The following is a 27,657-nucleotide window of genomic DNA, read 5'->3' on the forward strand; positions in this document are numbered from 1 at the left end:
AGCAAATAGAGATGGGACCATAAATGCAGAGATGTTTGCTTCGTGAAGCTGATGTAATGTGGACTTAATGAAGCCAGATTTGCCTGTGAACTCATTCCTGGACACACATTCAGTATGTACAACCAATCACACACATACACGGCATACATGTACACTTTGGGATTCTGGTCACACAAATGAACATGTAGTTATTTCGAGAAGTCACGTCAACATTCGTACTCAGATACTGGCCAGGAGGAATGTCACGTTCTGTGATGAGATGTGACACATGCCAAGTGCAAATATCATTTGTACATATTGAAGTTCAGGCTGTTATTTGTGCTTCTATCTCGGAGGCACACAGAAAAACACAATGTAATCCTCAATTTACACCCAATGGCATATATAGCTTTTTCCCCCTGCATTTTCTACTTGTGTTTGTAGCAAGTTGAGGCTGTGCAGACAATTGAATGAGAAGAGATAGCCTCTGCTCTTTACGTTCTCCAATGTACAAAGAGTGCATTACATTCTTATCCTACAACACATAGTTTCAGGCTCTGCAGATTAATTTCACAGTAAAAAGCAACTGCTACATTAGCAATGCTAATTAAAAGTAAAATCCCAGAATGGAGTCATAATGCCTTCCCTCTTCTAAGCTGGTATTTGTGAATGTGTGTGCGTGTTTGTATTAGTACATGGCAGCGTCCATTAAGTCCTCTCAAGAAAGCCTTGCTCTACACTAATTGCATTCATTGTTTTTGTGTTTACACCTTTATGGGTGTGATGCCACTCACTGAGTCGTCAACTTGAGTTATTATTATTGTGTGTGAGAGAGAGCGAGAGAGAGAGAGAGAGAGAGAGAGAGAGAGAGAGAGAAAGAAAAGGCATTTACTGCATGTATGAGAAGGATGGATCCACATAGACGGCAGTCTGTCATATATAGATCAGAGTTGATTCAAAATTGAATTCTATAGAGCCAAAGACGAAAAGAGGTCAACGTAGAACAAGTATTCTTTTTTAGAGAAAATGTCTGCCAGTGTCCATATTTGTATTTTGTTATTATTATAAAAGATGCACAATAAATAAAATGATTTAATGCTGCACCTAAAACTCAAATTGCTGCATCAAGAACTAATTGATAATAACATTTCTGCTTTTGTTCATGATAATGCGTGCATATGGACAATAACCAAATAAGTGAAAAAATAAATAAAGTATCACGCAAAACAATGAACACTCACTCACTAACTGGCTCAAACTATATAAAAATGGAAAAAATACAACTAGTAGTTATTGTAGTAACTTTTCTGGTTTTAGGCTGCTAACATCCACATACAGACAATTTAATTGCTTTTTATGGAGAGTAGAAAACGGAGACCTTTGAGGTAGTCAAATAAAAGTTTATGAAATGTACAGGCAGGAGTGAGGATAAGGACGAGAATGGCGTGGCACCGTGGAATACATTACAGGTACACACACAAACTGGTTGATAAAAGCAGGACACGCTGTCACAGCGATGCAGAGGAAATTTACAAACTGCCTGTGGACCAAAGTCTTGCTTTCCTTTTTTTGCTCTTTTCTTTCCTTCTCTTGTTCCTTGTTGTCTCTCTCATCTACAGTGTACTGCAGGCTTAACCACAGTGCCGAGAGCAGTTCTTTCCTCACATGACAGTTTGAGCACACACTTTTCAAAATGGGTTTAAAGCAGTGGTCAGAATTTCCCCATTGTCAAAAGATTTTGCCATGGGACCCATGATGATGTGGAACACTGTCAAGCCTCATCTCAAAAAGTTTTTCCTGCAGTTTTAGGTTTTTAAAAGACAAGCAAATAACATTTCATTCTGTCTGCCTGTAGGAATGTAGGTAATTATAATCCAGAATACAAATTTGCATGTATATAATAATCATCTTCATATAGTTTCTTTGTCGTTTATTCTTTCAATGACCTGAGATCTACAATGTCCACAACTTTAAATGTTGGTCCACAGCTTAATAAAAGAACCATTTCTAATAGAAACTCTGGCCATTCACCACAGAGATAATGGAGGGTTATGTAACTTGCCTTGTCAGGAGCAATGCTAGCAAGTAGGATGACTTTTTGACTTTTGACAGAAGGTTCATCTCTGCTCCCTACTGCAGCATCTATCCATCATTATATAGCATGGCATGTTATCTTAACAAACATGTCTGACCTAGACAGGTGTGTCTACTTCCAGACATAACATCATCCTAATAACTACACCACCATCACGCTGCAACTGAACATCATCCTGCAGAATTTCATACCGTTATGTCTGACCTTTCTGTCTGTCTTTATGATATTTTGCATCTCCACAACATAAACATCTGCAAATCGAATCAATGCGCCCGCAGTGTCTGATGGCATTTCTCCAGCCCGTATTTATCTTTTCACTGCATTATCTCAATTGGCTAACAGGGCAGAACGGCCCTGAACTGGCAGTACAGATTAAAATATATTTAGGCGACCCTGGTCTTGTTGGGAAAGCTGACTGTTGCTCTGCCGGGATATATTGAGGAGAGATAATATTGCACTTTTTGATGACATATTTAGTGTCATGGCTGAAAAAAAACAGTGACTCAGCTTTTTTTTCAACTTTGAGGAGAACATATTGCTGCCACAACAGTGATGAGGGATTAAAGATACTGTCTTGAAAAATTGAGTCAAGGGGATTGATGAAAGAAAAGGTAGATCCATCTCTGTTCTTACTATACATACTTCAAAATCTTCTTACTCTCCTTTTCTCATCCTGTCTTTCTCGCTTTACTTTCCTTCTTCCACTCTTTCCCCTGCTGTCATTTGATCTGTCTTTTCCTTCTTGCTTTCTCCCGAATTACTATGGAGGAAATATTTATTCATACTCTTAATTTCTTGTTTTGTTCCTCTCTCTTTCTCTCCCTCTCTTTTTCTCTCTTTTTCTCTCAGCAGGTGTAATTGATGGTTTCAAACCTAGTAGTTAGAGGAAAATGATTGTATCCAAACAGTAGGAGAAATGTAATATTTTCTCCCTGTGCAGTAGCCCGGTTTAAACTGGGGCTGAGGAAACCTATTGAGGGATGGTTGGCTGCTCTGTCTGAAAGAGAGTGTGTGTGTGTGTGTGTGTGTGTGTGTGTGTGTGTGTGTGTGTGTGTGTGTGTGTGTGTGTGTGTGTGTGTGTGTGTGTGTGTGTGTGTGTGTGTGTGTGTGTGTGTGTGTGTGTGTGTGTGTGTGTGTGTGTGTGTGTGTGGTGTACATCAGTGTGACTGTTGTCAAACTTCTTCTCGTTACATGGCATTTCTGCTTTACTGGACAGTGTGGAGTGAAGAGTAACATGACAGATAGGAGATAGAAGTGAAGATGAAGGAAAATAGCAAGTACATGAGATGAATGGATATTTGTGTCAAAGAGAGAAAAAGATAGAAAGGGAAACAGGCAGACAGACAATGGTTATGCAGTAATTTGATGGATTTTTGAGTGTACTGTATATACAGTTTGTGTGTGAGGTGTCTCTACCATATGCAGGCATGCACCAAAAAAGAAGTTTGTTTTGTCTGTGTTCACTATGAATGAAGTTAACCTTGTCAGCTGCATGAGAATTATTCAAAAGCTTGACTCATGCTCACCTTCAGCCTGTTGAAAAATGTGCCCCAGGTAACATCCTGTACGCACCTAAAGGAAGAGAACCCAGGAACACACTTTTGACAAGCTGCTGTACTAAAAATAGAACAATGTGTCATGTCTAGTTGTTGGGCTACTTTGTCCACCTGCACATTGTGTTTCATTACATCCATCAGCAGGGCACACATTCACACACACAGTCAAAGACGATGCTCTTTAAATGGCCTTTTGCTTCCAGTTTGGGCCGCCTCGCCGCGTGTTACTTTTCTGCACTCAGCATAATTGTGTGAATAATTAAGTGAACAGCATTATGATGCGTTAAAAAGTAGTCTGTGTGCAGAATATATTTTCCTTTTTAAAAGGTTTATTTGGATGATTTATTTATGCCCACATAATCAATAATACATGCATAAAGGACCTAAATAGTACTAATGCAAAACAAGACCTCAGCTGTCTTACATTATGTTCCCTTTGGAGAATAACAATCAAAACTCAACACCACCCATTGTATCTTGTATCTCGTAGATGATAGAATGTGCAGCTTTATGTGCAGGCTGAAGTACATGTGAAAGGGGGAAAAAGGACTGGAGCACACTGCAAACAGACCAACGTTTTGACACTTGTCGAGTCAACAACTTTGACAATTTTTAGGTCTTGTTGAGATGGTAACACATGACAGCTTGTAATAAAAATAATAATGTGAAGTCAATGTGACCTTGTCTGTCTCAGGAACAGGGGGGATTGCACTTACATTAGCAAAGATTTACATATGCAGGTTCACCTTTCAAATACAGGTTTGAGATATGTGCTACAATTTATGTATCATTGTCAAGATCAGCAAACGTTTCCTTGTCACATACAGTAGCACACTTATTATTGACAGTATTGCAAATGACCCATGTCTAGTAGAGAGTGGGCTGAGAATGATAAATGGGATCTGTTTGGGGGGTTACAGTAGTAGGTCAATGACTGTCAAGGGTCTCCACACATCTCCTGAGATTTGTGGCCAATCTGTCCAATCTCACCGATGTCAAGGTGTAAATAAATGGCAGCAAATGGAGAAACGTGCTCGTACATGATCATAACATGAATGCCTTTCCCTTTCCACCAGGAAAGAGTCCGTACCTGATGTTCACTAACCGTCACGAGATCCGTCGCATTGACCTGCTAAAGAGTGAATACACTCAGGTGGTTCCCACGCTGAAGAATGCAGTGGCCCTGGATGTAGACGTGTCCACCAACAAGATGTTCTGGTGTGATCTATATCATCAAAAAATATACAGGTATATATCCACACACAATGTACAGTACGTATGATTTGTGTGATATCTGTACTAGCAATATAGCCTATACAGAAGCACTGCAGAATCAGGTCTTAAGGAGTTTGGATAAGGATTCTTCAGCCATTCTGTCATTCTGTTTGTCCTCTATATATCCATTTTGTCTGCTTCAACCTGTCACACCTTCTGCTAGCAAGACAGGCACATCTGGGGGCCTAGTGTGTGTGCGCGTGTCTCACCCTGATGGCTGGCAGGTAGTGGGAGGGGACTTCTATCATCTCAGTTGAGCCATATGCTCTCTCTGATTTCACTGCCTCAATAATCACCACCATTACTCATCTGCATACGCACACACGCACATATCCATACTGCCACACAAACTCAGTGATACACTCAAGGGCTTGTGACAGAGAAAGGACAAATTAACTAATTTGTCATGATGAACTTTACTTTGAAAGCAGCAAATAAACACACATGGCCAGCAACAAGTGAATTTGTACAGTTTTTGATTGATTGATTTTATTTGACTACTTAAATATAAAAAATATGAAACAGCACTCTGTGTCATACATTAAAAATACATAAATAGTCAGGGATAATACAATACATCCCAATGACTTATTTCCATTGTGGTCCCTACAAACCTGCTTTGTTGTATTTGCCTCCCTGTCATCCCTTAACATTTTTTTAAGGGATGTCACAAGTGCTAAATATGCATTTACATTTTTCCAGTCGATTCCTCCATTTACCTTGCCTGGTTCCAGATCTCTAAATCGCTGCCCACATTTCCCATTTAATCAGCGTTTTATAAATGAACAGCTCATTAATGGTTGTTTCCCTGAGTTAGAGAGACAGTTGACCACCAATCAGAGCTCAGTAGGCAGAAAAAAGAATGGTGATGTCATCTTCCTTCATAGCTAATTTGCTACCAAGCTACATCCATGAAAGATAGCGACAGAGAAATGGCCACAGAAAATGGTGACAAGCGCACACTTACACAGCTTATTGTAAGTCAACTAACCGAAATAACTCTTACATCAACATATTACTTTGATCTTTGTGAAAAGCATTACGTTTACTGCTCTTCGCATATGCTACAGCAACTTCTGTGTTGACTGTGGTTATTCTTTGTACCTCTTTATTACTTAGCTGCTCATATACATTTGTTTCAAGAATGAATTACTGTTTTAAGAAGCTAGATACCTTAAATATAAATGCTAAAAACATGATTGATCACACCTTTTACCCAAGCTTCTTACTTTCCAGTGTAGTACTTTTTCCTCTGATAAGGAGCATTTTACCAAATAGAAATAGCTGTGCATTTAAAAATGATTCATCCTCATTTCACCCTTACTGCAACTGTGTGGTTTTCCAGGCTAATTCATAGTGATTAGCAAGCTATGGGTCAATGAATTGTTAACTTCTCCCTGTGATGGAGATGTCTGTTGCAAACAATAATACAGCCAATTAAAGATGCAATCTGCTCAGTGGTCTTGGACTCATCCGTCTCTGTCTTATTTCTTACTCCAGTCCGCCCCCTATTCATGCCTCCAACTATCTGAATATTTGTAACTAAGGACAAGGACGTAATGAATAATACTGATACTCTCTGAAAGTAATTAAAAGTGTGTCCAGAAGAATTTGTACACTAGGGTGTGTAAAGAAAAATTATGATAAGATGATTGTATTTGAAAGGCATATCATAGACTATACGTTGCAACACAGGATAAAATACACAGTGTGATGTCTTTTATAATTTTTATCCCACACCTAAATAGACCACTGTTGCACCAATTATGAGGGATTTCATCCATGTCCAATTTGCTGCTCCAGCCCTCATTTTAATATGATCTCTGAGTGAGAGACAGGTGTTGGATCCATGTTAGAAATCTTGGGATAAAAGAGAGACGCCTTAGAATATCCATCACAAGACAGCAGCAGGCTAACTCTCCCCACCATAAATGAAGATGTCTGCGGTGGCAACAATCACCGGCCTTTAGTTAAGCTGCTCCTACCATCCATACTTCTCGTCTTCATTCTGGTACGGTTTGCTATCATCTGACATAAATTGGGACATTGGGTTCCCAACCTTCTAATAAGGTTGTCTTGTAGTGTCTTGTTTTATAGCCCATATGTAGTGAAGACAATAATGTTCAGAGTCAGAAAATGTTTATGTAGGGAAGTAGGGAAAAGAGAAAAGCACAAATGGGGACAGGAGATTGGACAGACAAGTGGGAAGGAGGATGAAAATAGAGAAAGGAAGTCACAGAGGGGGGGGTGGGTGGGGTGTTGACAAAAACAGAGAAAGAGGCAGGCAGTTTTGTAAGCTGCGGATAGATAAAGACAGACTCTTTCTCCCTGGGAGGTGCTGTTTGGTGGGAAGCTTGAGGTTAACTATAGAGGTGTCATGTTTTAGACATAGCATTATCTAGAGTGAAGAGTACCTCTCCCCCACCATACGCAACTAGGTATCTAATGCATGTAGTGCACTCAAGTCTTTCTTCACAAGAAAAGGAGTCCAGCATCAATCTAGCAAAGTACATGGATAAGTCTTATGTTTCCCTTTTTCCTGCCTCTTTCTTGGGTATTTCATAATTTAACACGGACTGACACAGCTCTTCTCTACCACCCACCAGTGCTTACATCAACAAGGCCAGTGACTCCTCACAGCAGGTGACCCTCATCGACTCGCTCCACTCCCCCGAGGGTCTGGCCGTTGACTGGGTCCACAAGAACATCTACTGGACTGACTCTGGCAACAAGAGCATCTCCGTTGCCACAGGAGACGGCAGGAAGCGAAAAGTGCTGATAGCCACTGAGCTGACCGAGCCACGGGCCATCGCAGTGGATCCACACCAAGGGTGAGAGGGAGTTTTTTGACAAATGGACAAAGTGTATGAAGATGGCAAAAGAGTTGAAGCAGAGGTAGGGAAGGATGGAGGCAGCGGGAAAGAGAGGGTGGTCGGACAAGCCTGTGGGCATTATTGTCATCTCTGAATAGAGAATGTTATTATAGAAAACATACATTTTGTCTAAAAGTAGGCTTTTAACTTACCATACCAACACTCTTTGTAGTGCTGCACTGTTATATTAAGGTTAAGCAGCTTAACAATTATTTGAAGATACAATGTGACTCTTGTCTGCTCTATCTGCCTCTTTCTCTTTGTCTCGGATGTCTTAAGTTCCCAAAAAAACTCTTTTCACAACTCTACGAAGCTAGGCTAGCATAAAATACATGCAAATTAAGCCTAACTTACAAACAAACGCAGACACACACATTTAAAAGTGGCCCACGTTTCCAGTACCAGCAGTTTTGCACAGTATCTACTTTCCTCAAGTGTCTTCAAGGTCTGTTTCAGAAGTAAAACTATTTGATTTTGTAGAGAATAGATTCAGTCGCATATTAGTTGTCTTCTAAAAATTGACATTGACAAAAATGACATTGCACATACTTTTTGTATGTGCAATGTCATAGTCAATTCACTGCTCCTGAAAAGGGGCTCTTTTCGTATTTTTTTTTCTGAATTAGTAGTATTTTATTTGTATGTGTCTTTCCACAGGTTTATGTACTGGTCAGACTGGGGAGGTCAGGCCAAAATCGAGAAGGCTGGGATGAATGGAGTGGACCGACAAGTTCTGGTGTCCGAACACATCGAGTGGCCCAATGGAATAACCCTGGGTAAGGAAGGACAGAAAACGTGTAACTTTGAACGTGCAAGACTCACTGAAGAGGGCAGAGAAAACTATAAGATGATACAGGGAACGAGAAATCAATCAGCTCTGAGAGCTGTTTTATAAACTAAGTTATTATGCTGATATTGGTTTTGGAGAGAGAGGGGGGGGGAGAAAGGATTTGAGTAAATACAATTCAAAGAAAGAGACTGAGAAAAACAAAAGAAAGAGAAACAGCAAGAGCTTAGAGAAAAAACAGTCTATGGGTGCTGCAACCCCTGAATGGCTTTTATTGTTAAAGCTCAGTTTGTGTCTAGCTCTCATCAATCAAGCCAGCGAACACGGGCCTCCAAATTAATAAGCCAGACGCTCTGTGCCGTCAATACCTCCCATCATCCCTTTCAACTCCTTCTGCGGCACCAACCAATTTCTCTCAGCTCTCCTTGCCTGAGGAGAAAGAGAGGCATGGAGTTGCCACACTCTGTGGAATTGAGGTGTCACTACATTTGTATGAAAACAAATTATTTTCAAGGCAAATGAGAGAGCTGGCCAGACCGCTGTGGAAGAAGGGGTGGATTATTTTCCCTTGGTCATGATTTCATACAGAACAGCGAACAGAACAGATTGTCTGAGTCAGGAGAGGTGAAGTTGTGAATGAAAATAAATGTTTTTTTCTGTTCTTTTTCTTCTTTGCCATGATAATGTTGAATTAGTTCAATTTTTTTTTTTTTTTACAGTTTTCTTTGACTTGCCTATTACATACTATGCATGTGATCAAACTCCTGCTTTTTTAAAGTCAACTTTTGTTTGGATTTCCTTGTCATATTAAAAGGGAAATAACAGTGTTGTTACTGCCAACATCATTGTGCCAACTTTGAATGTTACCTGAATGTATGCTAACAAAAATTTTCATTTTATTCGGATAATGTTTTGTTGGACAATGTTGTTCAAGAAAAAGTAATTGTTTTCTGCTCAACTTTCACCTAAGGGTTTAACGGCTGATTGAAAAAAGTAATTCATCTTTAAATAAGCACAGCGAGAAGAGTTTTTATTACCTTTTAGCTGCTGAATTAATGTCCATACTAATCATTTATTTTTTGGGGTTTTAGTTTTTCAAGGATGTCCCACTTCTGAGTTTAAAATAAAGTTGTGTTTTTTATTCTACAGCTTTGTTTGGACAATAAGAAATGTTTAATCTGAGAGGAAAGATGTGTACAAATACTGTATCCTGCACACCTGTTAAAAGCAAAGTCATACTTGGATTATGTCCCTTGCTGTCAAATTTGATGGAATCTTCAATTTCTGAATCTAAATTTTCAAGTCCACCAGAGCGTTTCTTTGTTGTCCATAGCAAGAGCACAAAAATGGAGTCCTAAAGTAAACAACATTGGGGACCGATACATGGTGATGCAATGTGTTCCTTTATCTTAACTCCAGCAAGACTAGTCAATTTGCTCAAGGGCACATATATTTCCCCCCGCAAACAAGTCAACTGGCAATATTACAATCACATCTGTGTTTTCTCAGCGCAGGGCCTCAGCCGTCATGTCAAAGAAGATTGATGGTGTGGCTACTGGGCCATTACATTCATATACCTCTCACCCTAGGCCTTTTCTCGTAAAATGACCTCTCTCTCTCCATTTATCTCCATACCTCCATCCTTTTTTCTCTTCCTTGGTTTTGCTCTCTCTCTCTCTCTCTCTCTCTCTCTTCTCTCTCTCTCTCTCTCTCTCTCTCTCCTCCATCTTCTCAGACTTGTCTAACAGGCGTCTGTACTGGGTGGACTCCAAGTTGCACCTGCTGTCCAGTGTGGATCTGAATGGGGACAACCGCAAAGTGCTTCTGTCCTCCCATCACCATCTGGGACACCCCTTCGCCCTCACTGTGTTCGAGGTATGGAAGGATCTCAGAATGCTGGTTATGTGTTTGCAGAAGAAGTCAAATTTACTACACTATGCTTTTACGTATTATCCCATTAACTGCAGGTTTTATCCATTTTTTTACTACTACTTAAGTATTTCCCATTTTCCAGAGCACACCAAATTATTTAGATTGGTTTCCTTCATTCAGTGTAATAGTTGCTTTTAGTTTATGCTGGAATGTTGTGAAAAGTGAGTCACAGAGACTCTTAACTGCACTCTTGCAAAGGTATAGCCTAACCTTTATAAATAAGGGTTCTCTTAAGCAGCCAAATATCCAGTAGTATGGGTTTCCACAAGCAGTCAAGCACATTTTAGCATTTGAAATATATAAGAGCCCCACTGTGGTATTTAGCCAGATATGAAGTATCTTAATCATATATATATATCCTGAACAAATTTTGGCATGAGGATAAAATCAGTTTCAAGCCAGCATAAATGAAACTGAGGACAATATTAAAAGAAAACAAGGGAATGCTAACCTCGAAATACAATATATTTATTTTCAATTTCCCACAATGGAACCTGGCATAGATTGCCTGCACACCGCCAAGTGTCTCTACCTCAAAGGCAAACAAGATGCTTACGTCCTTATTTGACCTCCAAAGGTAAATAGACACAGAAAAATAGGTCTGTCCTCACTTATCTTTGCCTCCTCATATCTTGTTTGTTGGTTCCCATCTTGGCAGTGTATTTTTTTTATTTTTGCTGAGCCAAACTTAAAGGGTAACTACCGTTTTTTTTCTTTCAACCTGGACCTATTTTCCTATGTTTTTGTGTCTAAGTGACTGTTGGGAACAACAATCTTTGAAGTTGGTCCAGTATTAAGCAAGATCGCTGCAGTTGGCATCGGCGAAATAAGCTACAATGCAAGTTACTAGGGCAACAGTAATTTTAGCATCGTAAAATACACTTCATTCAAAGTCAAAAAAATAAAACTATGAAAAGCCATTTTGGGTCATCTTTTCCAACCATCACAACTAGTTTTGGTTGAAATAAACACATAGTTTACCAATTCATATGTGAAAATATATTTGTTCTATACACGTATTGCTTTTTTAAATGGAGTCTGGTGGGTTCAGCGCTAGCGACTTCAGAGCTGTTTCTGGTTAAACAGAAAGGTCTCAGAGAGGTTTTAAAGGTCTATCTCTGAAGGGATCCTTTCCATAATGTTGATAATGTTGTCAGACACTTAGAATATTAATCAGAGCCTGTCAGTGGCAAAACGAGCACTTTTGTGAAGGTAAATACAAGCTGGACAATTGCCCTATTAACTAACATTGTAGCTTGTTTCGCCGCTGCTGACTGCAGCGTTCTCGCTTAATACTGGACCAATGTCATAGATTATTGTTACCATCAGGCATTTAGGCACAAAAACATAGGAAAATAGGGTCCAGGTTGAAAAAAAAAAACGGTAGAACCCTTTAAGCAATGGGCATGAGTTTTAGCTGTTAGTTTTTTAACTAGAGTTGTCAGAGAGGTTGACTGAGAAGAAATGTTAAATGGAGATGTTTTAAAGTATAGTAGCAAGATAAACCCAGAGAAGGAATCCATTTTCAAGGACTGACCAGTGTAGAGTCACAGGAGAGTACAGCAATCGATGAAACTAATTTGGGTGTATTTATTAAGGCAGGAGTGAGTCTGTTAGAGCCCATCAAGTATAGATGATGTGGAAAAGAGAAGCAGGGGAGAGCAGAGCAAGGATGAAGGCCAGAAAGAGGGAGGTGAAATGTGATCAGTTGGATGTGCTTTATCCATTCCTCTCTTTGCTGCACACACTGTGATGAGAAGCAAAGGGAAGAGGGGACATCCATCATGTCCAGCTGAGTGTGCCTGCATGTGTGCTCAGATGCGTATGTGTAAAAAAAGCCCGTTTCAGGCAGGCAGTGAAAGTTCATCCCTGGAGATTAATAGCCCTCAGCTCTTCTGGTCTTTGTTCTGTTCTGGTTATGATACAGACCAAATTAAAAATCCTTTAGCGGTGCAGCAGATTGTCTTGGTCCTGACCGACCGATAATGGGAAGTTTGTTTCTTTGGAGTTGCCTGGTTCAAGTTGTACCTTTTTTTTTTTGTCCATTTAATTTAGTTTGTCTTATCTGGGAAATGAGCCTGAAGGGAGCACTTTTGACTCAGGGTCTGAGTCTGCGTTAAACTGCTTACTCGGCTCGGTTTAGCCCAGTTGTGTGACATGCCATACTTTACACCAGATACATGTAGTGGTGCAGCATTTATTGACATGAGGGTGATGATAAAAATAATAATGGATCATTAAATCCAATTTTGACCCCTTCTGATTCAGTAGTACTAAATTGGCAGCGATTACAAAATAATTGTTATTTTTGATGAGGTATATATATATATATGATTTTTGTTTTATCATATGACAGTACACTGAATATCTTTGTGTTTTGGACATTTGATCGTATAAAACTTTCCAAATGACTACATTACCTCTGGTTGTAACAGGCATTTTTCTTTATTTTCTAAAATTGCATAGACCAAAACGATTTATTGACAAAACAATTGGCAGATTAATCGCTACTTAAAATAATAATTAGTTATCTTTATGTATAAGAAATGTTCAGAAAGTAACATTTACCTTTACTCTTCTCATTAAGGTTAAATGGGAAGATCACAAAAATAACATTTACGGGGTCATATGTAAAACTTTGTGCAATTGTTGCCAATTATTGTGAGTGGGATTAACCTTTCCTTACATACATTAGTACAAAAGCATACAATCACCACATAGGCATTCCTTTTCTATTCATACCCAAACAACAGGCCTTTTGAGGATGTGAAAGATATGAGGTTTTAGAAATTTGAGTTTTAAAGTATGTCTTATGGCCTGCACAGCCCCTTATATTTTGTATATTAAGTTATTCCACTTGAGCATATCATCTGCAAACTTTCTTAACACTTCAGGGGAAAGACACGGGGTTCCCATATCAAAGTCTGAAAACCCCACCACCACCGAACATACACATACAAACACCTCCAGTCAGTGTCCACCCCCTGCCTCGACACCAAACCCTGAGGAAATATAGATTGCAGAGGCATGCAGAGAATAGCGTTTTCCCTTTATCTGGCTTTAGTATCATTACATTATTTTCCCACTCTTAGAGAAGAAGATGAGATGAGTTTGGCAATCGAAATAAAAACAGTCAGGAAGAAAGAAAAACAATGGTGCAAGGCACAATTGAATTTAAACAGGTCCCAAAGGCCCTGCACACCCACACAGGTGTTTTCATTTATTTGATTTGGTTCGACCTCTGCTCAGGTTTAAGGTGGGTGGAGCTATGCTGGGAATTACACGACCTCACCAAACTACAGTTTACAACAAACTAACGCGGCAGTCACATGACAAAGTGACATTCGTTCGTCCACATGAAATCGGTGGGGCCAGAAACTTGGTGATATAGTGACTACTCGCAGGGCTAGTTGGTCGAACTGCTATAGACGGCAAGCTAACGGTTAGCTCGCTAGCCGGCCCAGCTAAGATAACACTCGTCAGTAAAATTAGCTTTCAGAACCTCTTCTGGCACTTTATCCACCATTGCATACCAGTTCCTTAGAAAAAAAGTAATTCAAGATGGAAAATAAAGCCCTCGCAGATGCTAACATGCGAACAATCAGTTAGCAAACTCCGTAGCTTGTTAGCTTAGCTTGGTCATTAATTAAAAAATAAGTTCACTGAGTAATGAAAAGACACGGGAGGTTAAATCAAAACGAATGGTGCAACAGAGCTAATAAGCTACAATAACTTCCTCTATTTTGGACTCTCCATCAGAATGAATTGATTCCATCACAAAATTTCATAGTTTTAAATCCTGGGTAGGCCTTTAAAGTCATATTTAAAATTGCATACTGTAGCATCCAGCACCAAAAAAGGATACACTGTCAAAAATCTGACTGAGATTATGAGGAAAATATTGACTGTATAGACGGTAGACAGTGTGACTTTGCTTGTCAAAGTCAGCCAGAGCTGGTTGTTACTGACACCAAAAAAGGACACACATTCATCAGTCACACAGGGATTAGTCTCGCTTTGCCAGACCTTCCTTCACAGCGCTGCGAAGGAGGGTCTGGCTAGTCTACATAGCATCCCGGGATGGGAGAGAAACACACTCTGGTTTAGTGGCATGTCTTTAAACCAATCACAATCATCATGAATGGCGCATAGGACTAAGCTCCAGTGGCGCTGCAAAATAGCCTCAGGAAGGAACTTGTTTTGGTGGAACGTGTACGTTCACAAGTTGTTTTAGTCGTGCACCAGAAAGATTTGACAGATAGTCTAACTAGCTGTCTGGATTTACCCTGCAGATATCTGAGGAGCAGTTAACCATAGTCCTCATAAATCGATCAGAGATTAAAATTACAACACAAAGAAAGCATTAGGCAACCGAAATCCGGCAGAAAAGAAGTACATACGGCAAAATTTCCAGCGGCAAAGGGGCAATCCCGGGAGTTGAAAGTCGTGGATATAGAATACACAGGGATCAATTAAATGAATGAGAGTCTAAGTGAATATTACTAGACCACTGCTTTAACAGAATAGTGAGGAAAATGTCAATCAAGCCTTATCTGTCAACACCCAGAGTCCAGATAAGAGGTCTTATCAGCTCAAATAACTAGAAACACCTGTGTGGGTGTGCCATGCATGTGAAAAGGCTTTAACACTCTTCTGCAGCTTAGTGGAGATTAACACAAAATGTGTCCTCATATCATTCGGTTCCTACACAGATTTAACACCAAGCATATGTTCATAACTTCGGATAATAACAACAAATAAATACACATAAAACCCTAACAATCAAAGGCTCCGAAAGTGTTGGCTTTGTTTGAGCTTTCATTTGTAGTTTTCTGGCATGACATCTAAGTATCAGGCAGATGTGTCAGTCAAAAAGGGCTCAGCATTTGTTAGACGGTCCTTCTGGGACAAAAATCATGACAAAATCATCAAAGGCTGTCCTCTCCTTGACCCGTAGAAGACTTTGTATCCATTTAGATGTAGTCTCACCCCCTTGACAACCACAGACATACACAGCTATGACTGAGGTGATGCAATGTTGTGTTCAGGAGAGCTTTTGCATTTGCCTGTGTCTACAGTACGTTCTGTGTGTGGAAGAGTCGCCTTGATCTAGCAGTGAAGAGCAATGACCTTCTCAGTTCTGCATTGCTGTTTGAAGCTTTCAGTGTGAGAAAAGGTGACAGATGCAGAGAGACGGAGACCGAGAAAGACATCCGCAGAGACAGAAAGGCAAAGGGAGAGATGAAATGATAGATTTGAGTATTGCTTTATCAACATGGCTGATATTTGTCTTTCATTGTTTCAGCGCTGCTGTCATATGAGTAAAGGTCATCTGAATCTGAGTGAAGGGGAGATGGAGCGATAGAGAGCTCAGTGAAAGATGGAAAAGGAGAAAGTGAGAGAAAGGTTAAATCAGCTGATAACACCAGCACAAATGGAGAGTGTGGATTACAGCTATGACTGAAGCAGACACAGAGATACACACGTACATATATACACACACACCAGGCAAATCTGTGGCCGGACCCCTACAGGTCGGTGCCCTTTAGAAAGACCATGCAACTGTTACAACTATACAGGCCATCTTTCCATCTCCCACTCACCTCCTGATAGGCCCTCAAGAGCTGTGTGTTTTCTCTTGCTGTCATTTAGTGTGTTTCTTAATTGATGTGTGTCTGCATAGATGAAGCAGTCTGCAGTTGCCATGGAAACCAATTTTCATAACCATTTGTGCAGCTTATACTGTAGTGTCCCTAAAGAGAATTGTGAGTAGGTCTTAGAGAGAGGAAGAGAAATCGAAAGCAAAAAAAGAAAAAAGCTAAAGTGAAAGTTGAGACAAGATCAACCTTATGCAAGTGCCAATATTGTGTAGTGGCCACACAGGTTATTACAACCCCCGCTTTCATCACGTGAGGCACAATGGCCCGAAAAGCATTTTTGCCATACACAGTCATTGGAAAAGAACTGACTTTTTTAGCTATGCTACAAACACATCGTACGCCCAGCCAAATGTCGAACTACATCCAGCTTTGCACTGATCATAAACCCAAGTTGTTTTAAGCATTTACAATAATTTAGCAGTGTTTTTTCTCAAGAAAAGAGGACTCCCTGTGGAGGAAAAAAAGTTATTTACTCTTAAACCCCACTTTCGTTGCGTTTGTCCACTGTGTGCTGAGGAGGTGAAACTAATGATTAAAGATTTGATCTTTTTTTCCTGTCTTTTCTTTTTTACGCGTGTGTACTGATGTATTTCTTTAAAGTCTCTCTCTCTGTTTTTGTTCAGGATCACATATATTGGACCGACTTGGAGGATGAAACGATATACAGTGCCAACCGACTGACGGGACATGATGTGGCAAAGGTGGCAGAGCACCTCAACAACCCCCTGGACCTGGTGGTGTTTCATGAACAGAGGCAGCCCAAGGGTAAGACATGCAGCAACAAAAATATGACATAGACATGTTTGGTGCTTTTTTTGTTTCTAGGCCTGTAGCAGCCATAGCGAACTGATTAGATGAGGAGCTACAGGTGATGGGCTTGAATTGCAAATTGGGGATAATGGGCTCTGGTCATAGTCCATGTACTATTCTCATTGGTATATAATTCCCAACAAAACATTACCCTGAGCAGAGGTTATAATCAAACAAAATAAGTTAAAACACACGTGTGTGTGTGTGTGTGTGTGTGTGTGTGTGTGTGTGTGTGTGTGTGTGTGTGTGTGTGTGTGTGTGTGTGTGTGTGTGTGTGTGTGTGTGTGTGTGTGTGTGTGCGTGTGTGTGTGAGAATGTTTGCTCAGTGTTGGTCAGTTACATAATATGATTACTTGATCTAAGCGCCTCTAACCCAAACAACAAACTAGAACCAAAAAAGTAATAATCCTTTCAACATCCCACTCCCTGGTAACAAAGCCTTGAATTATACATGTAGCCTACAGTACCAAAGGATCCACTTAATCCATAAGAGCTGTCTGATGAAGTAATAAACAAATAACCTGATGGTGATTAGATTGATGTGTATGTTGTCCGTGTCAAATGATGTGTTTTGATGTAGTATTTTTCCCAGGATGGATGCAGCTGTGCCAACGAGCCTGTGTGTGTATGTGTGTGTGTGTGGGTTTGACAGTAATTTGCTTGTGTGAGTCTGTGTTTTCATGCTTTGTTTTCTCCCTTCACTCGGAGCTCAAAGCGGTCTTGTCTGAGTGCCAGTGGGGAGCAAATTGCATTATCTTATTAATAAATCAAGAGTTTTGCTTAAAGAGATACCACAGAATTAAGCAGGATTTTTTTTTCCCAAAGTCAACATCCAGGCCTTACTGGACTAAACGAAGACACGCTGACTGAACTCTAGCTGCCCTGTGAGGATAGTAGTAGGTCTGAATGATAAGTGAAATTCTCGATAAAATGTACAATGATTGAAAGCAATTTGCCATGTCCCTTTGTTTCACTGTTTTATCTTTCTCTCTTGCTTTTCATATCTTTTATTCCTGTCAGAAAATGTGCTAATCTAAACAACCCAAAAGGGGAAGGGCATCACACAATATACGTTTACACATGTTGAATGAGTTGGAGCCATATGTCAACATCTTCAGCTTTTTTGACACAGTTCCTCAAATAAGCCTCTCTTTTTCTATTCTCTCTTTGTTTTACCTTTTTTATAATCTATTTATTTTGTGTCCATCCAGCTGTGCTTTGAAACCTATGTTCCATGTTTTAGTTCTTATTCTAGACCTAAGGGAGGCAGTGCAGAAGAGGAGAAGGGGACGATGGAGCTATTGCAACTTCAAAACAACATAATTTTGTTAAATTTTATCTCAGTCTCTCTCCTGGTTCTTCCTTTTCCTCAAAGGCTTGTCCTCATATCCTTCCTTCTTATCTTATTATATGTATGTTCCTAATGCTTCCTTTTTTCTTTCTTTCTGTTCTTTGATTTCTTTCCCTCCACTTTTCTCCTCTCCTTTTCCACGTTTCTTTCCCCAGCATCAAATTTACATGTGTTGTTATAATGTGTCATGGCATTTCAAAGACTTGCTTTTACTCAAAGAGCCTCATTTCTTTTTAATAATGAAAGGCAGGTATATAAGATATTTGGAGTTTCATTTAGACAGCTGTTCATATTATATACTTGATATGATGAGATACTGTACGCCAAGCACATATGTACTCCCAGCTTATTAGAATCTCACTGTGTGTCGTGAGGGATGTTGCTGCTTCCCCTGACGGCTGATGATTCCTCTGATGTGCTGCTCTTTAAAACGCACAAGTCAGGAGGCAGAATCGACCGCAACCTGACCTATTTCTGGTGCTTCCCCACATGTCAAGAGTAGCAATATTTTTCCATGACACTGAGTCTTAGGTTGGGAAACTACATGTAAATTTTTTATTTGGGTGCAGAGATTAAAAACAAGACACCCCTGCCTTAACCAAAGCATCTCTTCACTGTACCGGAAAATAGGCCGTGGAATAATTATAGGTTTCTAAATAACACTTTAAAATGTGGCCCTAGCAACTTGTTCATGTTGTTTTGCAGTATGGTACACAATACGATTAATAGATAGAAAGTAGTACAAGTACTTTGGCTGATTAGATGTTGTTTACAACAACTAACAATGTTCAATACCCGGTGCTCTGACTTGATGTTTAGATCTAAATTTGGGGTCCAGTATTAGCCCCACAATCACACCACAGTATAGTTACATACATTATAGTCACATTTAAAGACTTTTGAAACTTTTGACTGCACAAGGGAGGTGAATGAGAATGAGTGAGTAACATAAGATAGTCTTCCTGGCTAAACTTACGCTAAGCTTCATTAAACGTTACTTGTAGATATTACAAGTACTCAAACCTAGAAATAATTCATAATAATCGGACACACAAAAAAAAATCCCCCAATATTTAAGTGTCATAAAGTGTGATTAAGTGAAATATCCAAAAATAAAATGAAGAAAAACAATTACATAATCAGTTACATATGCCAAGATGTTTTGCTAAGTCATGAACTTACATTTACAGTCACTTTTGTACAGGGACTTAGATTTTTACCTCCGCAAAAGAGGTTATGTTTTCGGTTAGCATGGGCCAAGGAATACCCACTACATTTTGGAGCGGATCTGAATCAATGGGTGGATACACACATTATTTTTCACTTTCATTAACATTGCGAGACATGCGTTTGTGCTACATTTATGTAGTGTTGGAATAATAGAAAAAATGAGTTCCCAACTGGAAAAATTCACACTGCATTAACTTTGTGAGATAGTGCATGCCTTGATGGAGGTCTGCACTCTCTGAGTGCCCTTCTAGTTTTTTAAATTGTCCATACCAGTACCGGCTTAAATTCACAATTATTTAGATGCTTTTGATGCTGACTGAGACCAAAAACTGGGGCTTGTCTTCAATTCTTAATAGCCTTTTCCGCTTAACTATTCCGCTCTACAGTACACGTTAACCTCTGTGCTCATCACCCTGGAGCTGACATGGGATTTCAATTTAAAGAAAATCTTTTTATTAAATGTCATACATTTCAAAGTTTTTTAAACCGTTTTCCATGGAGATGTAAGGCTTTAAATATTTAAAGCAATTTATTTCATTCATGTGTGTGGGAAAATGTGCAAACTCATATTTGTAAAACCCTTTTAATCCTCTTTTATTTCTGCTTGTGTCCATCAAGCCCCAGATACCTGCAACATGGGCAGTCTGCCTAACGGTGGCTGTGAATACCTCTGTCTGAAGGCCCCCCAGATCACAGATCACTCTCCAAAGTACACGTGTGCTTGTGCTGATGGCATGGAGCTGGGACCAGACATGAGGCGCTGTGCTATAGGTAAGTCGGTCACGCTCTGAAACCAATAAATCACAGGAGTCCAAGAGCGCACCTAATAAAAGGGATTGTGCTGAGAATGTCACATGAAGTCTACATCGCTGTAATCACAGTGACATGATGGAGTGCCAGGTCATACGGATAATAAACTGGTTTCACTCTCTCAACACTGCTAAAAGGAGTCCACCTCCTAATTAAGTATTTATGCATATCTTTAAATAAATGTTTAGCTTTTAACTGTTCAGTTGGTTGGATGGTATCCAACCTTATACATGGATGGCTATGGGGAACATTCCCAATGCCGTAACAGGCTGAAGGAAATACGAATAGGTTATTCCTTGGTCTCCTAGGATGACTTGAATCTTGGCTTGTCATTTCAAATATAATTTAGGTTCTGCTCTCACCAGAGCTAGACCAACTCGTTTCTTTATAGGTTTTAGTGCTAGAGTTGTAGCTTCCTATACTTGTATTCCCACGTGTGCCCCTCACCCTGAAGTGTAACATTTGAGGACATTCACTGAATTATTTTAAGATTGTCAGTAAAATGTATACAGTAAATGCTTAACATAATAAATACAAAGTAATAGTATGAAAAGTATTCTTTCTGGTGGGGAATTTGTCTGCTCATATACTGTACATAATAAAGTGTATATATTCATACCCATTCATATTCAGATTTGTCTTAAACCATAACAAATAAACGCTATTGGCTATTGCAGCTTTTTATCCAAACTGAGTAGTCAGCCTTCAACAATGCAAAATCTAATCTTATTGTATATATTATGATTGATTGAAAAGCCAACTCCTTCAGAGAATTCGGTACCTGTGCTTTAATGTAACACTATTTTGGGAAGCTGGTCGGGGATTCTCCCAGATTACCTGTGTTCCCAGCAAACCTCCATTATTTCACCGATCTTATTTCCCCCTGCTCAGCCAGTCCCCAGCCTCTACAGTCAGCACATTGTTAGGTTGTTATCCTTAATAGACCCGCGCTGTTTCATTTTTGAACAGGTGAGGAGAAAGCAGCTGAGGAAGAGAGATAGTAATGAATGTAGGCCACCATGCAGAGAATCCCTCTGAGAAAGGAAGGGGGAGGAAACATGGCCGTTGAGTATGCACTGAGAGAAAGAGAGAGAGAGAGAACACTTCCACTCACAATTTTTGGACTTCCTAATGTAGTACAAATATTTCTGCTGAGCCCTTATAAAGGTTTGATAAAATGCCCCCTAATATTATGTTCCTCTTGCTCTCTGGTCTGTCTATATAATTTGCACTAACCATTAAACCTTATGACATGTATTTGGAAATGCCCAATCAAATTACTTTTTTTCATTACTTAGTCATTTGATTGTCTGATAACATAAATAGAAAGGTGTCAATGGTGACCTGTGCATATGTGTTATATGCAATACTATATTCAAGTTGATAAAAAGATGCCAGTTGAGCTAGACATCTTATATGCATGATCATCCCTATGCAACAATGTTTATCATTACTGTCCCTCTTTAATAAACAACCAAAAAGATGACTTTTTAAAAAGGTGGTGAAAGTGATAGATGATATACTGTATACTTCCCTTCTAAGACAAAGCAGAGGTTCATTGGCCATGTTAATGACTGTTAATGTAGAAAGCTATGGCAATAATTCTAACTATGGCAATAATTATCTTGTATTGATTTTACAGAATCACATGATGCAATATTGTTATTTTTCTAAAATGTCTATTATCTAAATAAAGGATTCTAGGCATAACAAAACTAACTATTGAAGTTGAAGAGTTTGGTATATGTAATGCGTAAAAGCAGAACGCAGATAATTGCTTTGAACATCGGTTTAATTACCTTATGGTATGATTTTGCTGTTTAAAACTCTGGGGAGCTGGGAGTGTGTTAGCCTATAATCTTTTCATGTCTCATTACATGCTGAGTATTGATGCACACAGCCCAAATACTGCAACTTGTGTGGTGGACAGTACCTGCCAGCTGTTAGCATAAAGTAAAGTAAAACCCCAAATACTTATGGTCATTGTCCCATTTCCTTTGTGCAGTTCGACCCAGAGCAACCACAACAACAGCTGTGCCAACCACCTCCACCACCATCACCACTACAACTCCCACCACAACCACGACAACAAGCGCTACAACAACTAGCACAACTATTACCAGCACCACGACTCCCCCTACCACGACCACAAGCTCCACTAGCACCTCTGCTGCTACGACACTCAGGCCCACAACCAGAGGGCTGATGACACCTGCCCCACCTCAGACCCCCAGGCGAACTTCTACGGAGCCACCTCCGACCCCCGCGGCCACGAGTACAGAGACGGACAGTTTCAGCAGGCCCAGTCAGAAGTCCACATCCACACACACGCCTCTACTGGGCCCAGTGGCCCCCAATAGCATTCAGAGAGAGAGCAACGCCAACCTCTCCCACAGAGGTAAGAATCATGGTGAGCAGGGTTTGTGCATTGGAATGTGAGTTTGTTCGCATACAGTATGTGTGTTCTTCTATGAGTGTAATGCTTTATTGCCATCACTATCGCTACCACCTGCCGTCAAAGCAGCAGGGAGTAAAAAAACACTGCTTGCATCGGTTTCCCTCCCCCCTGTCCGGCTTCTCTTTCCCTTTCGTTTCTTTGTCTGACCATTTGTCTATCTTCTATCTACATCCTCTATTCCCCTTAGTTTTTCTCTCTTGCACACACAATATACACACTAGTGTATCTCTCGGCCTGCTTGCTGTCGGTCCCCCATGAGCAGCGTGTAACAGAGCTGTCAGAGCTAACAAACGACAGTCCCTTCCATTCTCACCTTACACCTCTCATCACTCATCATTGCTTTCTGACAGCCTCTTCTCTTTGTCTTTGTCTTTCCCTCCCTCTTTCTCTCACCTCTTCTCTTTCACTGTCTCTCTCGTGGCGTGAGTTCCTTCTCGCACCAATCATGCTTTGCTGGCGGGCCAAAAAAAATACCACTTTACAGTTTGTTGCCCAGACAAGCAATGACAGCACAATATAACAGTAGTAACACTGCTTTACACAGCCACACTAAGACTTGAATTGCATTTAGAGGTGGAGAATAACCCTTTTGCACCGCAAAGCAAAATTGATAAACCACTGTGCTGCACACCACATGCAGTCTGATTTTTGTTGCAGAAATCAGTTTTTTCAGATTTCAGTTTGAATTCTTGTTGCCAAAAACTCAATAAATCCTCCAAATTGCCTTTTATGTGTGGATTCTATGTTCTACTAGCTCCAATGCAATTGCATTTCCCCTTTTCAGACCAAAGCAGGAGACTAACAGTAAAACACTGTCCAAACATATACTGATTCATACAGTTACCGTACTTACACACTTTAGAACAACATTTAGCTAATATGTCCTATACCCGAATGACATAGATAGATAATTAAAGATTAAATAGAAGAAGCACAGGGAAGTAAAAGAAAAAGTGGTCGGCAAATGAGAAAGATTGCTTTCTGTTTGAACTCAGAATTGACAATATTGCATTTAGATCAGAGACATTTCTCATTATATTGAGAAACTAGGGGCGCGAGGACTGAGATTGAAAAAGCTATACAGAGGGAGAGGAGAAAGGAAGGATGATGAAAGTGGGTGTGAGAGTTGGAGGAAAAGGAAGAGATAGCGACATAGGGAGGACGGGGAAATGAATGAGATCAAGAGCGAGGAGTAAAACTAAGGATTGTTAAAAGAGAAGGTACAGTGTGTTGGGAATTGGTAGGGGTACAGATTCAATTATTGGCAAATTATCAAAGATGTTTATCAATATTAATAAAGTTATGAATATGTGTATTAATAACTTTACCAAATTGACAAACAATCAAAACGGGGCACCACCCTGGAATCATGGACCAATAACTGAGCTGTGAAACAGTCTCATAGTGGTGTTCCCTTTAAAATACAGATCTTAATTAATTTGATTAATTTATCTGGTATCTTTGAAAGGAACAAAAAGGTGAAATTCGAGCACAGACCTGTTTAACCAGCAGCTATTACAACAAATACACAAATAATCACAAACAGCTGCTATATAAAGTATAATAGAATTTATTTAACTTTCATTAATTGTCGATCAATAGACATGTAGTGTGTGTGTTGTGTGTGTGTGTGTGTGTGTGTGTGTGTGTGTGTGTGTGTGTGTGTGCGTGCGTGCGTGCGTGCGTGGAGTAAAATCGTAGTATGGCAGAAAGAGGGGGAAGTGCCGAGATCGTGAGGGTAGCTAAGCTACGTGATCAAGAGGACGGATGAAGCCCCGTCGGATGTGAGACCCTTTGTAGTTCAATACAAAAACGTCAAAAATGGCTGCTCGCATGAGCTAGACAAAAATATTTAACCCCAAGAGGGTGGTAGTGGGGCTGGGTTGCAGCGCCACGTGGCTATGGGCTAGCCGTTAGCTGTTCAAGCTAAAGTTTGTGTTGTGTGTGGTGTGTGTGTGTGTGTGTGTGTGTGTGTGGTGTGTGTGTGTGTGTGTGTGTGGTGTGTGTGTGTGTGTGTGTGTGTGTGTGTGTGTGTGTGTGTGTGTGTGTTCGGTTCGTGCGTAAAAGAGGAAAGGATTTTTTAGAGAAAGGAAAAGCACTTGGAGTCGTGATTCTCGAGGTTCTGATGATGATAATCACTCTCCTCGTTTACTCAGACTCTGGTCTAACGCAAAGTTACAGTAACCTAGTTCTCCGCGCGGGAGATAGCAGTGTAGCATTTACAGTTTCATACGGGCTACATTATTCAACACAACATATCAACCATGCACCATGATCAGTGGTGCTTTCACAGAAATACTGTAGATGGGACTCGGTGGTCCCAAATCAGATTAATAATCAAACACGCACTAGTAGCACTAGTATTAATCAAATCACATTTAAATGTCGTAACAATTACAGAATTAGCATTACTGACGTTAATTAACACACATGTATTATCTGCCCAGAAACCTTAAGTCTCTTACTATGTGCAGTCCGTTCGTTTTGTCCTTATTTACTACACTTATTTTTATTGCTGTTAACTGTTTTTTTTGGACATTTTATTGTATTAACTGTAAAAATTTGACTTCTTTTATTACTTGTACTGTTAAAAGCCCTCCTAGGGACAGGTGTTGCGAATTAGCCATGGCTACAAACACTGTGATACAGGCATCGGATTGTTATTTCTGTAATAATCTATGTTTTTTGTATCTGTAACCTATTTAAATAAACTACAAATAAATAAATATATTTCCACGGTAAAACAGAACTAAATCCGGCTGCTCGTCAGCAAAAGCTTGTCTCTTCAGGGCAGCAGGGAACAAGTCTCAGTCGACTTTGAGAAGAAAAACGTTGTTTTCCGCTTCTGCAGATATGAAATGAACTCTTTCGGCAGGTGATTTTCTCCAAAAGCAGTCTAGGTCGGAGGTTACAAGACCTGTTTAAAAAGATTATGGGTTTTGCCCCGTGTCTATTTGTTGGCGAGCACTTGGCATTCCTGCCCTACAGGACTCCAGTCACCACTGTTGTGGGATGTCCAATCTCTGTGCCAAAGCGTGTCACACCTACTGAGGAGGAGGTCGACCACTATCCGTCCAGAGCACCAAAATAGTCCACTTGGAAAATGAAACAAACGTTCGCCTGTGTGTCAGCCTGTTAGCAACAGGCGTCGCAGCGGAAGACAAGGAGAAGATGTATTTATTTCCCCGGTCACCGGATGCAGCATTCAAAGTCTGCTGACCAATGGGAATTCAGAGTGTTCTTGAAGGTGTGTGAACTACACGCCTGTAGTTCTTAGACTTCCGACTATTTTGGGGACTTTTTCATATGGGAGTTTGAAATCTCCAGGCTGTCAGAATTACGTGTAGGCCCCAATCTCTCTGTCTGTGGCCACATGTTTCCTCTGTCTCAGAAAGCAGTCAGGCTGTGGAGTTGCCTGTAGGCCGCAGTTGGACATGTGTGTCTCGGGCACCTGTTGACCCCATGTATCCCTCGTTTAAAATCAGTTTTTTGTTTAAAATCAAGTTTAACACTATTGCTGGTCCCAACAAGTGAGAGGCAATAAAGAGGCCATAGAGGAAAAAGAATTAACAGAGCACTAAACGGAACATGACAGTCCAGCACTCGAACAGGGAGGTTGAGAGTTATAAAAACAACACACTGTTGGGAGGAAAAACACCATATACAGGGATAAGAAAAGATGGGATGGAAAAAAGGCAAGAGAGAAAGTGATTTTCAGGGAAGCAAAGAGAATGTCTGCTACATCTAGTCTTATCACTTTGGGGGCATGGGTTTTTCAGAGTTACTAAGACGCAAGAACGTTTCCTCTAGTCTCTGAAGTTGTCAGCCTCCTCACCACACCACAAGTACTCCAGATGAGAGGTGGAGCAGACACGGATGCGAAAATGGGGCATTACGCGTCTCCAAACCCATGGGCCATGTGTTATAATTTTCAACTCAGTGCACACTGTCAAGTGTGCCGGCATCAGCTGTTACACTTGTGCGGCGCTCCAGATGGCATGGAGGAACAAGGAAGAACCAGGAGCTTCAGGAATAAAAGATAAACCACAGCTGGTACACAGAACTCATATGCATCTATTCCCTTACACATTTGCTCTTCTAATTATTCATCCATCTTTCTACTCTGAGTTAGACAATGTGTTTTTGTTTTAAGTTTTTTATATTACCAAATTACCTGTTTGGCTTACTGCCCCTTGTCTGTTGAAACAAAATAGGGAATTCTGAAGATACCCACTTCATTTGATTAACTCAGACTGCTGAAGCTTCATATAAGCTTCAACTTTTTGCACAAAACCAGGACTGTGGATTTTGTCCCCTATCACTTGCATTGCAAGCATGTTAGAAAAAGGGTATTTTAACGGCCTGTATGAACAGGAGGAATGATTACAGCATGCAACAACTCTTGTGTAACTATGCATGCAGATAATATTTAAGTTCTTATATGTTGACTTTAATATTATCTACTGTAGGTAACCTAGACATTAAGATAGGTGTTATATTTAAAGGAGCCAAATATACTGTAGGGATATAAATAGGGACGTATCATAGAGGCAAACAGCAAATTCTTTTTGAACTTAAAATCCCTCCAACAATAATAGTCTTAAGGAAATTGACTTTTTTTTCTGGTTTTCCCTCTTTCTCATTTCTCTGTCTTTGCCTACACTTTTTAAGACTGCTTCTTTCATAACTGCTGCTTTAATAAGATTCTATTAATCCACCTTTTAGAGTCTTAGGACCCATTGCACGTCACTCATACTTTAAGAAAAGACAAATTCACTTCTGCTGACTCAGGACTCAGACGCTTCACTGCTCAGTCTGAGGTCGTATCACCTGCTGTGCCT

The 27,657-nt window shown here is 40.1% G+C and overlaps 1 protein-coding gene across 6 annotated transcripts in view; it reads left to right on the forward strand.

Moving 5' to 3' along the window:
- The window catches only part of lrp8 (low density lipoprotein receptor-related protein 8, apolipoprotein e receptor), a 184,105-nt gene that overhangs the window by 145,809 nt on the left and 10,639 nt on the right, over positions 1-27,657 (forward strand). For 4 of the 6 annotated variants that reach the window (XM_039810698.1, XM_039810700.1, XM_039810703.1 and 1 more), the window contains exons 10-16: positions 4,707-4,878; positions 7,512-7,736; positions 8,436-8,554; positions 10,301-10,440; positions 16,781-16,922; positions 20,167-20,319; positions 22,364-22,768. In XM_039810698.1, coding sequence (XP_039666632.1) covers positions 4,707-4,878; positions 7,512-7,736; positions 8,436-8,554; positions 10,301-10,440; positions 16,781-16,922; positions 20,167-20,319; positions 22,364-22,768 — 1,356 coding nt within the window. The remainder of the gene's footprint in view (positions 1-4,706; positions 4,879-7,511; positions 7,737-8,435; positions 8,555-10,300; positions 10,441-16,780; positions 16,923-20,166; positions 20,320-22,363; positions 22,769-27,657) is intronic. The other 2 variants (XM_039810699.1, XM_039810702.1) reach the window with 1 other exon arrangement.

The sequence above is a fragment of the Perca fluviatilis genome, chromosome 9, assembly GCF_010015445.1.
Source record: "Perca fluviatilis chromosome 9, GENO_Pfluv_1.0, whole genome shotgun sequence".
NCBI classification, from domain to species: Eukaryota; Metazoa; Chordata; class Actinopteri; order Perciformes; family Percidae; genus Perca; species Perca fluviatilis.